Consider the following 15,177-nt stretch of genomic DNA (forward strand, 5'->3'; position numbering starts at 1 on the left):
TTTTTATCTTTTAATTATTAACTATTAATTATTATTTTATATCAACATTATAATGAATATGCCATTAAATATTAAGAATTTGATATCTTATAGAAATATCTATACAAAAGTTGAATTATAAAAAAGAAGAGTACTTAAATATCATTATTATTTGTTCGTATAGAAATAATTGGCGTTAAAAGAAAAAAATAAATATCCAATACTTTTGTGAATTATTATATATTAAAATTTCATCAAAATTGATACTAATCACTTCGGGATTTTTTCCCTTGTAGATTTAAAAAAAAATTTAATTTTATAGTTATTCTAAAAAATAATTGGAATTGATATAAGTCTTTGTATTAATTCGCAATCATTCCTCTAAACCTGTATTGTTAGTAGTCATATTAATTTCGTCATCTTCCACAGCGGTTTTGTTAGCCATGTTTGAAAGCGTTTGATGTATAGTCGAAGTTTGATTGTCCTTTCCTTCTTCTACAGGTTGAACTGTTGTTAATGTACTCCACCAGTTAGAAAAAGCTCCTTTAGCTTGTGATAATGCACCACCTAATAAAATAAATACTTTTTATTTTCTTTTTATTTTTAAATTTTATTAATTTAGAAATATTGTTTAGAACCAAGAAAAATTGTTTAAAATATAATTAATTATCGAAAGAAATAAAGAAAATGATAAAAAAGAAAAATTTTTCCACGTTATTATCCACAAAATTTCTTTTTTTTATTTTATTCTATTTTATTTTATAGAAATTCTGTCTTTTTTTTAAAATCTTATAATTCTGATAAATATAATAAATATTTTATTTCAATTGCTCAAGCTGATGTTTTTTAAAATAGCGTATAATACATAAATTGAATTGATATTTCATCCAAATGTAAACATATTTTTTCATATTTTAATATATTTATTTTAATTTTTTTTAAATATATTTTTTCTTATTCCCTTTATTTATTTATGCATTAGTCTCATCATGGACTTTTACATATTATATAATTATTTTTTTAAAAATAATAGTCACTTTACACATGCACGCGCATAGCCATTTTTTTTCTCTCGTTATTCATCCGCATTCCAGAGAAGATTTTTTATAATTGTCTGAAAATGTATTCTGTATAATTTTCTTATTTATGCAATTCATTTTATACGCATTTTATATATATCACGTACATTATATAAATAATTCCGAATTTAAAATTTCGGAATATCATTTATTCTCGATAGATGTAAAAAGTACATATTTTGAAATTTAATTAAAGCTATATATATATATATCTAAATAACATATATATATAAATATCAAACTTACCAACTGCTTTTCCAGTTGTCGCAACCGCTCGTCCAGTTGATGCCATTGCTTGATTCAATTTTCTACCACTTTCCGTATTTTGCATTGTACTAGAAGGAATGTGTTTCTTTTTTTTTTACACATTCATTCTCTATTTTTTTTATTATCGAGATTATTAAATACTTACTGCGATAATCGTAATTTCATATCTTGAACAGATAATTGTCCAGCAAATGGATGACCTGGTTCTATATTACTAATTTCTGGTTTATTAGAACTATTCCATATCTTATAATTATTCGTTAAACGCCAAGCAGCTATAAATGCAGAATTATAATGATCAGATTGCCTACTATCTTGTTGCATCGATGTTCTTAACATGCTCAATAAGTAAACCCGAAATTGAGTTCTAATCCATTCGTCTCCGCCTTCCCATCCTACACCATCCAAAAAAATATCTTTGCGTGGCTCCGAAACATGCCTTACTATATAATCAGCAAATCTTAAATCTTCAGTTGTAAGATGCAATTGTCTTCTTAATTCTGGGTCACTCGTTTCTATTCGCGTATTTTCAACCTTTTTGTAAAACAAGTTATCGCTAGTATAATGTTTCTCGTTCAAATATTTTTATTTCATTTTTTTTTTCTATTCGAATTTTTTATTCTATTTGAATACCTCTACTAATCTATCTTACCTCTACTAATACATCAATAAGTTGTTTTTTTTGTTTAAACAAAACATTCGTTGCACCTACTATGTATCCTCTAACATTAATATCTGCCAAAAGATCCAGATATGGTAAAGATAAGTATGGTAAACATAAATATCCCTTAAAAATATAAGCGTTTAGTTAATAATTTAATATATATTATACATCGATAATACTATTAATTTTCATACCTTTGTAAATATATTTAAAGGCAAACCACATAATTCAGGATTTATATGTGCAATTTGAGTAATATTATTTGTTAAACGTGCATCAGAAAGTGCATCGTTACTCGTATCACGCGGTAATGTATTATCAGTATCCGTTGTACTTAATGTAATCGTATGTATACTTTGCACTCTATGCATATTATCATTCGATTTTGAAGAATATACAGAATTATTTTCTTCCACATTGGTACATTCTTGCGCTGAATTAACTTCAATGACTTTCATATTTAAATTTTCATTTTCATTATTATTCTTTTGTACCGTTACATTTTTTAATTCATCCATGCATTTACCTTCCATAGTTTCAATAGCTTTATTATCATTTATACATAATGAATTTCTATCAGAATTACCATTAATATGTACCGTTACTTTATCAGATATATCATCTTTGATACAATTTGTAGAAGATAAATTATTATCGATAGTATTTACCGATATTTCTTCTTCGTCAAATGTAGGAATAGGAGACATAGGTCTAGATGTTCTTAAAAAAAAAAAAAAAAAAAAAGAAAAAAAAAAAGAAAAAAAAACAATAAATTTATAAATGATAAAAATAATCTAATTATAGAAAATATATTTTTTTAAAATATATAATACCTAACGCAAGCAGCTTGTTGCAAACCATGTTCTATCATACCAGGATACAATGAAAGTAATGTTAATATTGCAGCGCATAATGGTTGAACCGGTGATTGATAAAAAATTATTCTTTTTTCTAACAAAAGTAGTTTAAACAATAAAAGAACTTTGTGACGAAATTGTAATATGAAATCTCTTGCAGACAATCCTATAAATATTAAATTCTTTTATAAAAAATGTTTATTCAAACTATTTTCATTCACATTAAAAATGCAATAATTTATAATTACCAACAAATATTTGCGGTGGTATTTGACTCTCACAACTCATACAAGAATTGAGATGATGGTAAGTATCTTCCAATAATGACACTTTACTAAAATCACCTTCTTCAAAATATGCATGCGTTATCAAAGCCATTTTTACTTGAATATGACCATATAATGGTAAAGTACTTAAAACGCAAACAGATTTTTGAACCGTACCTCTTGTTATGTCGGATGTACGATTTTTTAATTTCTGAAAATAAATAAATATTCTGCATTTATTTAAAATAAATACTTAACTAATATATTTTTGATAAAACTGTGATTTCATAAAAAAGATGAATTTTTAATTTGCATAATTTCCAAGAAAAAAAAAAACTTTTTTTACAAATAAGAGATACAAATGTTTTATCATAAAATATATTTTTTCATAAAACTTGTGATCAATATTGAAATTATCATTTTGAGATATAAAAATTATTATTTTATCGCAGACACTATCAATTTGTTTCGATTAAAAAATTAGAGTATACGTAAAGGATAATATTTCGTTTCTTCCTTCAATTTTTTTACATACAAAAAAATTATTTCTCATATAAAAATGTATTCATTTTTCAAATGTAAGTAAAATTTGTTCTCAAAATAAAATCTTTATATCTTATATAATTAATTTTAATATTCGATTAACGTTGAATTTCATAAAATTTGGAATATATTTTTAAATATATTTGATAGTTATTACTTTATTATAAAATTTATCTTTCCTCCTTCTCGAATATCTTATCAAATAAATCATTAGATATAATATTAAATTTAAAAAATATTAATTAAAATTATATATTTATGAATGAAACATAATTGATTTTATTACAATAATAAAATTTAATCTTATTTAATATCATATCTTCTTAAATTTATTTAATAATATTTAATATAATTATTTAAAAATTTTAGTCTCTTTAACGTGCATTATTTATAATATTATTATAATAATTTTTTATTACTATTCATTTTTATACTTATATTTATTATTTAACAAAATTAATTTCAAATTTAATTTCATTAAAAATATATAATTTTAATAATATCATTAAACAAAATTAATATACATAAAAATCAGATTTCTTGAAAATTTCAATATAATTTATAATACAATATAATGTTATTCATTATATTTTATAATACAATATAATGTTATTTATATATTATATATTTATATAATAAATATAATATGACATAATAATCTATAATTTATAAAAATCAAATCTTTAATGATAACATTAAATTCATATTATTAAAAATTTTATAAATGTCATTAACCTATTGAATTTAGAATGTTTTTTTTACGTCTTACGTTTACAAAATAAACAATACTTTATTAAATGATGAAAATAAAATTTTAATTACCTCAACAGGAATTTGTCTAAAGCATGAAATGCCATATATCGTACATTTTGGATTATTCAGACTGGGCAAATGAAAATAGACCGTATCTTCATCATAATTATGAGATCCATCTGGCAGAGCAAGAGTTGGTAAATATTTCCATCCTAATGGACATTCGTTTGGGGCTCCAGGTACCAAAGGAGGAAATGAATACTCTACCTAATATCAATATAAAAATATTTAACATTTGTAAATATTAAAAATAAAATACAATATATACTTAATTTTGAAATATCATTAAGTAATAAAATATCATTAAATAATAATCATATTTATGATTATATAAATAAATACTAGAATTTACATAAATGTTCTAAAGTTAAAATTTTTCAATTTATAAAATTTAAATAATACAATATAACAAATTTTTTACAAAAAATATATAATATAAAATATCTCTTAAAAATTATAATTAATAAATATTTTTAATTAAAATAATAAGTAATATTTACTTGACATCCTTTTTTGTGATGAAATCCGACGACAATCACATGAAGTATCGGTCCAATTGATTCTGCCATACTTTAAGAATGCGTTACATTAAACTAATTATACGTGACACAATTTTTCGTCGTTTAATTTAATTTATTTCGTTATTTTAAATGAGAAAAATATACTTTTTTTTTTTTTTTTTTTTTATTATCAGTTAAACTACACAAACTTATACTTAGCACGCGCTCTAACCACCATGTTACTTTCATGTATACCAACTACACGATTTATCATATTTACGACACAATGTTAGATTCTCAATAATAAATGTACGTCGATGATACAAAAAATATAAGGCATTCATTTTATAAAATAAATATATTTCATAAAACAATATTTTTCATCATTTTTTATAATGTATTAAAATATTTTAATCATATCGAATGTATACAATATAATAATAAAACGAATCATGAACCAAAAAAACAATTTTTTAATAATTAATTTTTTTTATACGATATAACGCAAAATTTGCATATCGAGAAATATTAATTAAAATTATATAAATAATTATTTTTAAAATTGTCGGATATCTTTTTTTTTATCATAAGATTTACTAGAAGATAAATTTATTCGTCAATATCAATATCAATTTTATTAGGTAGAAAAATATTTTCAATCGATAATTGTTATATATATGTAAATATAATATCTTTTTAATAGAAATATATATTTAAAAATTAAAAAATTATACGTATTTACAAAATCACATATTTTTCTGCTTATAATATAATAACACTTACTCTATTTATAAAATGCAGAAAAATAAAATTAATAAGAAAACAATTATTCAAATATAACGAACAGATATAAAGAGAAATTTTTTATTATACAATCCGTTTCAATAACTTGAAAAACATATACAGTTATAGAAAATAAAATAATTTATATCATATTGCAATTACGAAAAAGTACGATAGTTATAGATTTTAATTATTTTAATTAAAAATTTCTGTTAAACATAATATATATTAACAAAATGGACAATATTTCATCAGTGAGAAACATCATCACATCTATAATGACTTAACTTCGCCAATTTTATAGTCTTGATCTTTTTATATTATCGCGTCTGTTTAGCAATGTTCCGCAGCATAGTTTATATTAGGCTCCATTCAAAATAGTAGGAGCACTATGCTTATATTTGGTCAGAAATATTATTCTCGTTTTCTGCCATCAGCCTCATAGCTGCCTCTCTTCCCTGTGTTAAGAAGAAGGAAGAGGAGGAAAAGGATGGGTGGAAAGAGTTGATCCCCGGAAGACGCGCTACCTGCGTACATTAAATCCCCGTGTTCCATCTGGTCCAATAGGCATACGAAGAATGTTACTTGGTAACCCACTACTACTCGGAGTCGTCGATTTTGGTTGAATTTTATTTATTTCTTGCATTAACTTTTCCTCCGGACTTTTTTCTTCGCCTAAAATTCTTTTTCTCGCTTCTGCATATTCTTGTTCCCTCTATAAATAATTTTAATCATAATTATATAATTTTTTTTCATCTCATTTCAGAATATTAAAAATATACCTGTTTCAAAGATTTAATAGGATGTTTTGGCTTATCTCCATTCACTAACGGTCCATCACCACTACCTTGTGAATCTCTCGAAGGCCTTTTCAAAATTTTTACCGTCGGTTTTGGAGGTACATATTGAGATCTCATACCATCTTCGCCTAACATTATCATTCTGGTACTCGAATTGTGACTGGTTTTGAAGCTAAGGCATTACAATCACAAGACGTTACGGTTATAAAAAAAAAATGCGAAAAATACATAATTCTTACAATAATACTTTTATTAATATTAATATTTATTTATTTTTAATATTTAATATAAATTATAATTATAAATTTCTTAAAATTGCGCTTTTTTAATATCTTTTTACAATATTAATATCTTCGGATTTATTCATAAAATTATATATTATATTAATATATCGGGTTGAGTAAAAAGTTTTTACTTTTTCTTTTTCTTTATTAGATATCATTATATTATTTTTACACAAAATGAATCGTTCAATCAATAATATTATTTTCTCATTCTTTTCCAACTCATCGGTATCTCAGATTTTTTATCTTTTTCTTTATTCACACTTTCTATTTTTTTCATTTGAATTATTTTACAAGCAATCCGAATAAACGATAATATTATTTTCAACGAATACGGAATATCAATTTTTACAGTTTCCTATTTTATTTAATAAACAGTATATTTATATATACATAATCTTAATAAAATACGATTCCTTTCCGAAGTAATATATTCCCGTAAATTTTATGAAATCTATCGTTAGACGTAAGATTTTCTTTTTCTCCGATTCGCTATTTATTTCAAGTTCATTATCTATATTTAATATTTATTTAAAAAATGGTTTTCGTTGTGCGTAAATTTCTCAATTTTTGTTATATATAATCCAATATATTCATATAACAAAAGACAAAGCTCACAATCATTGTAAAATAATAGAAGATTTCAACAATATACATTTGGAAAATATTGAAATTAAACTCTTTAATAATGATTTACAACATATTACCGACAAATCATTCTTTTTTGGTCTCTCAGAGTATGGTGGTCCATATATCAAAATCTCTTGATCGATATTTTTGAAAAAATTTTATTATTTTCAAATCTTAATAAGATATTCTCCATATATTTCACAAACATTCTTTACTGTTTGTAAGATTGTGATTGATTCTCTGAAACTTATAAAGGAATAAGAATCAAATATGCACTTTATTAATTAACATTTTGTAATAATTTTTATAACAAAAAAAGAAAAAAAAAAGAAAAAACTGAATTAAATTATACGATAAAATATCAAAATATCCTACCATTCATTCAATAATTCAATAACTTTTCATTCAACCCAATACTTAATACATTATAGTAATTCTTAAAAAATTCATTTTATTCTTTTTTAAATTTATGAATGAAAATATGAATTATTTTACAATTAATAATTAAATAAACTAATCTCACCTAGAAGATTCTATTTCCTCTAATGCTTCTACCGCATTTAATTGAAGAGCATCCAATCTTTTGTTGAGTACCTAAAACTCATCAAATTTTAAATTTATAATAATATGATAACATTTAATAAATATATATACACACAAATATTTCAGAATATTATATATAAAATAATATATGTTATTTGATTTAACAATGTTGAAAAAATCTATAAATAAACGTATAAATATTTGTAATTATTGAAAAAATTTTTTCATCGTTATCATTAAACCGTTTTCTTGCAATATTTATTCTTTGTACGAATAAACAATATAAAACATATCGTGCATTATCATATACATATGCTACATATTATGCATGTTACGTTAAATTATATAAAAATCAAATTGGCTCTTATATAATATAAAACTGTGCATTTTAATATTTATTTTAATCTTAATTTGAAAAATAGATCCGTAAAGAATAGATAAGTAATATTTCCTTAATTTTGTTCCATTTCTTCAAGATAAGTAATTAATTAAATTTTATATTTTATAACTAATATTTAGAAATTTTTTCTTAAATCTATTTTCTATCAGGTTTTCTATTCACGTTTTGCAATCCATTATTGGATAACGAATAACAATGTCATTGTCTCATCAAATATAAAAATTAAATGATAAATTTAACTTTTCTATAATTTTAAAGTTTTATACAAATTGTATAATTATATTTTATTTATATTTATCATTTCTGAATTTTGCATCATTACATAATATAACTTTCTCTTTATAATATAAATAATCTATCATTTTAAAATTATTTTGGATGTTTAATTAAAAAATATTTATAGAATAAAGTTAAGAACAAAAAATGATTTTTTTGACTTATATATCATTAAAATATATTTTTATATTTTTTTTGTAAACAATATATAATTAATATATAATTAAAGTTTTATATTTATACGTCAATGTTTTTATCCAATCATAATTCATGAGAAATGTTGAAAGAAAATAATTTTTATCGGCAATTGTATATTTTTAGATATAAAGGAATAAGATCACAGGAAGAAAGATATATAAATTTTAACTTTAATTTCTAATTTTTAACAGTTATAAATTCTTATATATCAAATCATATATTGTATCAATATTCCTCTTCATTACGTTAAATAATTTAATATTAGATTTAAAATATCTTGTATTTCATATTCCATATTATTTTTATATACGTGTATATATCAAAAGTGTATCAACATATTATAATTAATACAAGTTTAAACATATCAAAATGTGGATTTTCAAATAAAATATATTTTTGTTTTATCAATAAATATCATTGACCATATGGATACATTCATTCAATAGCAACTAATTTATATATAAACGTAATTATAAAAAAACTGATTTCACGACTATAATATTTAAAATTATATCATCAAAGTATTAAATTTAAAATTAATCCTTCAAAACAAAAACGTTATCCATAGTAGAGGTTAAGGTAATTATTTCATTATCAAATCAACTTCAAAGAAATCGTCTTAAATATAAAACGTAAAAAATAACCTACCTCTGATTCTTCAATTTCTTCCCAACTTTCAAGAACATCATCCATAGTTGACATTTTTTTGAATTATCCACTTATTTTTAACTTTTATAAATCACCTTGAAAAACTTAATAGCATTCGCATGAATCAAGGAACGTATACATACATCTATAAGATTGGCATATGTATACGAAGATATTTTTTGGTAAGAGAAACATTAAGATAGTTCTATTATGTCATATTAGCCAAATAAAAGAATCGAATATTTCCTAGATAAATTTCTTTTCAGCGCCACGTTCAAATTACATTTTATTATAAATATACGCGTGGTAAGCTAAAATCTATATTATATAATATAATTTAAAATATTATATTATATCATATCGGTAAATAATATACGAATTATACATAAATCGCGTCTTCACTTTAACCATTTTATTATAATTTATTCCAATTATTTTTTTTGCATATTTTCATTTTCCTACGTTATTTAAATCGCTCGTTTTTATAATATTTTGATACGGATATATATATCTCTCTCTCTCTGTATATATATCTTTGTTTCGTTTTTCTCCGTAAATAAATCGCAAATTTAACGATTTTTAACAAACAAAGAAAATAGCGATTAAGAATTTTCGATTTTATAATTTAATTAAGTTTTTAATTCGAATATAACGCATTAATAATAATAAACGAGAGAATTTATCTAAAAATATGTCCGTACCATCTTGAACATATCGCTGCCACGTTGGCCGCTTATAACCGTGTATAGCGTTGCACGTAAAGATTAGGATAGGAAATATATATTTGAATGTATGCGTAAACAAATATCATTATTATATACGCATGTAATTTATTAGATTTCTTGTCGTTTTACATAGATACGTACGTACAAAGAATATTTCGTAATAATATTCATATCTTTCATAAACAAATTAATCTTTTAATCTTATTTGCATTTATCGATGCAATAATCGGTCCAATAATCGATTCGAATTACTTATAAATTTTCACGAATAACGAAAGTTATCGAAGTTTGAAAATTCTTTGGACATTTCACGCGCTTCCGAAATTTATCGTATCGATCAATGGATCAAAACATACGATTACTTTCGTCGCTTTTCTAATAATCGACTCGAAGAATTATTTTTATTTATAAGAAAAATTTTATATAACGAAAATATTAAATCAAAAATCATATTTCGTAATTTTTATAATATCAGTGTCCTGCGAATTTATATTTTAGAAAAGAAAATACAAACAGAAATTTAACGCGTTTAATAACGATATCGATATTAATTCTCGAGAAATCATGGTTCGATAAATTCGATAAATACAAATGTTATTTTTAGAATATAACATAATATAATATTAGAATATACGTATAACTTTTAAGTTTGCGATCGAGGATTAAGACGATAATTTCAACCGAATCGATATAAATCGTTTACTTTACAATTCAATATATTATTTATACATCGTCACGTTTATAATTACATTTATAATATACTATCGTTTATAAGAACGTACTATCTAACATAATATTTTATATAAATAACGACGAGATTTATCGATAAAACGTAGAAGATCAAAATGAAAGATACGATACGTTAATGGAAAAAATAGAGCAAAAGTGGCAAGAAAAATATTAAGAAAGAATAAACGATCGCGTATAAATTGAAAAAAGAAAATCAATTTTATAAAACGAATGACATAACGAATGATAAATAAATATCGTTTGTCTATTTAATTTATCTATTTACTTATCGATACATCAAATTAAATTTATAGTAAATTATTTAGAAAAATAGAATCAAAGAATACGAGTACGAGCGTAAAGAGAACGATCAATAGCATTATTCGTAATTGTTCATATTATTCGAAACATTCGAAATTCGAAGAATCTAACGATCATTTATAAAAATTGCGATAAATCAAATTCTTCAATTATTCTTCAATAGAAAAGAAGAATAATACGGAAAAGAAGATGAAAACAACGATAATGATAGATAGCGTAGCGGTTATTTTACCGATCGGTATGTAAAATATACATACCGAGAAAAGAGAAAGAAGAGTAAAAGCGCGTGGTTCCGACGATCAATCTTGATTCTATGAAGACGAAGCGAAAGTAAGGAAGAAACGAGGTGGGGACCAAGAAGGTATAGACTATGGCAGGTCGTTAAGAAGCTGCAGTGTTTCGCGAAGGAGACACAATTCGAAAGAGGATTAAAATATATCGTCTATTCCTCAGTGATCAGTGTTTGGAATAATCGTCGATTTGTTAAATCGCGCGAATCACTTTCATCAAATTATAAAAAAAGAAGAAGAGAAATATGATTAACGTATATTTTGTAACGATATTGGCTGTGGTTGCTGTAACACGTAAGTATCATATTTTAATGATCTTTCGCGCAAAGTTTAAAATAAAATACTTGATATGATAAATAATAAAATTTAAACGATCGCATTAAAATTATAAATACGTTAAAAATATTTTCGTCGAACTTTTTATTATTTCTTTCGCCATTAAACCGTACATATATCTATCGTTTTAATTTTATATTTATCGTATTCAATATTTCATCGCGTCATTCGAATTGATATATATAATTTTGATCAATTAATTCAGACGTTATAATGACGCGATTTTTTTTTCAAATATCTATCATTTATTATGTCATTTTTATAAGTAATCGTGTATTTTTTTTTTATTTTTAATTTATATCCATAAAAACAATCAATTTCCTTTTCAACGAATTAAAATTATTATCATAATAAATATCGCAAAAAACAATAACGTTTAAAAAACAAAATAAAACAACATTAAAATCGTATCGTATATATTTTTCAAGTAAAAGTAAAAACAGCGTACATTAATTACCGAGAACGAAAGGAATGATTTCACCGAAACAGATCTCAAACTTTCTCTTCAATTCCGAATAACAATTTGTCACACTTTTATAATAATTACTTTTGAATTTCCGATATTCATAATCATCGTTTAATTATTAAGTATTTAAATTTAATCTAAAATTCATCGTTTATTCCGCGTGCAAAATAAACGTTCGTGTCTCTAGTAAGTAAATTCCAGATGTATTCATTTTGCTCGAGAGGAGAGCGTGTAAGAAACATTCAAACTTTCTAAAGCGTAAATGTCAAATCTACTACATATTATATCGATGATGTTGCATAAGTATCTATAAATGGTTACATATATGCGAAGATGTATATAACCGATAAATTTTATATATATATATATATATATATATATATATATATATATATATAAAATAAATAAAACAATAAGTAATAAGCAAACGATAAGAAATTTATGGAAAGATTAGACGATTAGACCAGCTCGATCGTCTCTTACGTTACCACAATATTTTTCGCTCATGTATTCATTTCTTATTTATTCGTTTTATACACTCGCATTAAATTCCGATTTTCGTTATTACGCGTAAATATTACGAAGCAATTGTAGAGAAACTTAAGAAGATTTTTTCTTCTCTCGTTGCATTTCTAATATTTAAGCGAGTTTCATCGAAATTTTTATCATTTTTCTTTCTTTTTTTTTTTTTTATATTATACAATAATGTCAATAATCATGCGATAAAATCAAAGAAATTTTAAAAAGAAACGAATGTAAAGAAAGAAGAAGAAACTAAAAAAAAATTATATCGCTATATAAAACGAATAATATAAGAGAAAGTTTATTCATTCGTGAAATTGTGTTACAGACGGTGCGTTCAATTGCCCGAGTAAAGATGGTCAGTACGAAGATCCGAAACAGTGCGACAAATATTACGAATGCATCGATGGCATCGCCACGGAGAAACTTTGTCCAGATGGACTCGTTTTCGATCCCTTGAATCGAAAAGTAAACAAATGCGATCACGTATTCAACGTTGATTGCGGAGATCGCCTCGAATTGCGTAAGATCGTTAGATATAATTTTTACACTTTATGCTTTTCGAATAACCCGTTAAGATAGAATAATCAATTAAATAATAATTAATTAGAACACTTGTAAAAATAAGAAAAAATCTTTGATTATTTTTTACATTTTGTAACAAATACGAATATCAAGTATCGAAAATTGTACGTTCGTCGGGATAAAATAGAGTTACTCGAGTAGAAGTTACACGTTACGCGTGTCATTGGCTCTCGCGGTTAATGTCCTTGACATACAGGATACAATGACGACAAGTAACGAAAGTGCTTTAAATTCCCGTTATATCTTTTCACGTTCGCAGAACCTCCTCAACCGACCAAGAAATGTCCTCGAAGGAATGGTTTTTTCGCTCATCCAGATGCATCCGTTTGTAATATTTTTTACAATTGCATCGATGGCGAAGCTATCGAAATTACGTGTACCACCGGATTACATTTCGACGAGTATAGCGGAACATGCGTTTGGCCCGACAGCGCTGGTCGAGAAGTAAAAAAGTTTTCTCATATTTTACACATACGTTTTACTTTTACCATTTTTTTCAGCCCGTAATATCGCAACCAATTAGACGGTAACTCGGCATTACTCGTAATCACGGTAACGACAATCGAACGTCTTTAAACGTCGAATTTATTACACGCGCGATTATTTACAACAGTAATCACTTATCGTTGATAATTGTACAAATACAGAAATTAATACGGAACAAAATACGGCCGATACACTCGCATTAAATTCGATTTCTTTTTCGACAGGGATGCGGAGTAGTAGACAAAAAATTGAAAGACGGCTTCGAATGTCCAAGAGAAAGTCAAGTGGACACGAGAGGAATGGTCGTCGATCATCCGAAATTCGCTCATCCAGATGACTGTCAAAAGTTTTACGTCTGTTTGAACGGAGTAACACCACGCGAACAAGGTTGTAGCGATGGGACCGTTTATAACGAGGAACAACAAAGATGCGATGCACCGGAAAATGTTCCCGGCTGGTATATATAATTTAATAACGGTTAATTTATAAATCGAAGAAATTCGTAAATTCGCGAAATAGCAAAATTATTACATTCCAGAATAGGTTAAAAATAAAAATAAATCGAATATTTATATTTTTATAGCGAGGATTGGTACAAGGACGACGATAAGAAACCGTAAAATATATTTCATATTTATATGTCCCGCATCGGGATCACCGCATCGTTTTAAAATCACGAATCATCTTCGTTCAGCGTATAATCACGAATGTTACGACAATCGACATTGTTCATAAATAAAAAATTTTATTTTATCTTATTCGCTGGATTTCTCTCCCAACACCTATCTCGAATCGAAACGAAAAACGATGATACGAGAATAAATTCGTATTATTATTACGAATAATTGTTCGCAACGAGAGATATTAACAGATATTAAAAATTTACATCAAGATGTCAATCACATTCCTTCACATTTTTCTTTTCGAAAATTTTTCTCAGCAAACGATACGTCGCGTCGATACAGATATCATTCGTATACGAGGACAGGAATGTGAAAGTACGTACGAAATGTCTTTGATATTTGTTTTCTTTTCCGGTAACCAACGAAGCGTATCGACAGTAACTTTCTTCCGGATAATTTCATTACTTCTCGTCCTCGCGATTCATCGCATTATCAAAAAATATTCAACACCTTAAAAACGTATCGCGTTAAAAAAAAAAAAGAATTAAATATTTGATCAAATTA

The 15,177-nt window shown here is 24.7% G+C and overlaps 3 protein-coding genes across 7 annotated transcripts; 1 reads left to right on the top strand and 2 right to left on the bottom strand.

The window, feature by feature from the left end:
• Positions 1-150: 150 nt before the first annotated feature.
• Positions 151-5,268, bottom strand: LOC551701 (late secretory pathway protein AVL9 homolog). 3 transcript variants are annotated; one of them, XM_006570147.3, is made up of 9 exons: positions 4,969-5,266; positions 4,478-4,675; positions 3,095-3,323; positions 2,823-3,012; positions 2,184-2,700; positions 1,978-2,112; positions 1,471-1,859; positions 1,305-1,393; positions 151-546 (listed from the first exon to the last, which is right to left on the bottom strand). In XM_006570147.3, exons 1-9 carry the CDS (start codon positions 5,035-5,037, stop codon positions 353-355), a joined length of 2,010 nt encoding a protein of 669 aa, XP_006570210.2. In that variant the 5' UTR covers positions 5,038-5,266; the 3' UTR covers positions 151-352. The 3 variants fall into 3 exon arrangements, with proteins under 3 accessions (XP_006570210.2, XP_624093.3, XP_016766880.2); XM_624090.5 differs by having other exon boundaries at positions 2,184-2,709; positions 4,969-5,262; XM_016911391.2 differs by lacking the exon at positions 151-546 and adding an exon at positions 939-1,093 and having other exon boundaries at positions 2,184-2,709; positions 4,969-5,268.
• A 663-nt stretch (positions 5,269-5,931) lies between these two features.
• Positions 5,932-9,808, bottom strand: LOC551727 (SUZ domain-containing protein 1). 3 transcript variants are annotated; one of them, XM_006570146.3, is made up of 5 exons: positions 9,531-9,721; positions 7,989-8,065; positions 7,543-7,711; positions 6,534-6,723; positions 5,932-6,466 (listed from the first exon to the last, which is right to left on the bottom strand). In XM_006570146.3, exons 3-5 carry the CDS (start codon positions 7,584-7,586, stop codon positions 6,275-6,277), a joined length of 426 nt encoding a protein of 141 aa, XP_006570209.1. In that variant the 5' UTR covers positions 7,587-7,711; positions 7,989-8,065; positions 9,531-9,721; the 3' UTR covers positions 5,932-6,274. The 3 variants fall into 3 exon arrangements, with proteins under 3 accessions (XP_006570209.1, XP_026295304.1, XP_624118.1); XM_026439519.1 differs by having other exon boundaries at positions 7,989-8,059; positions 9,531-9,548; XM_624115.6 differs by lacking the exon at positions 7,543-7,711 and having other exon boundaries at positions 7,989-8,059; positions 9,531-9,808.
• A 1,859-nt stretch (positions 9,809-11,667) lies between these two features.
• LOC724382 (cuticular protein analogous to peritrophins 3-A) lies at positions 11,668-14,748 on the top strand. The gene is made up of 5 exons (XM_001120217.5): positions 11,668-11,889; positions 13,248-13,442; positions 13,764-13,948; positions 14,215-14,447; positions 14,574-14,748. The coding sequence occupies exons 1-5, from the start codon at positions 11,841-11,843 to the stop codon at positions 14,608-14,610; spliced, it is 699 nt and encodes a 232-aa protein (XP_001120217.1). The 5' UTR covers positions 11,668-11,840; the 3' UTR covers positions 14,611-14,748.
• The last annotated feature ends 429 nt before the right edge of the window (positions 14,749-15,177 follow it).

This window comes from Apis mellifera, linkage group LG3, assembly GCF_003254395.2.
Source record: "Apis mellifera strain DH4 linkage group LG3, Amel_HAv3.1, whole genome shotgun sequence".
NCBI classification, from domain to species: domain Eukaryota; kingdom Metazoa; phylum Arthropoda; class Insecta; order Hymenoptera; family Apidae; genus Apis; species Apis mellifera.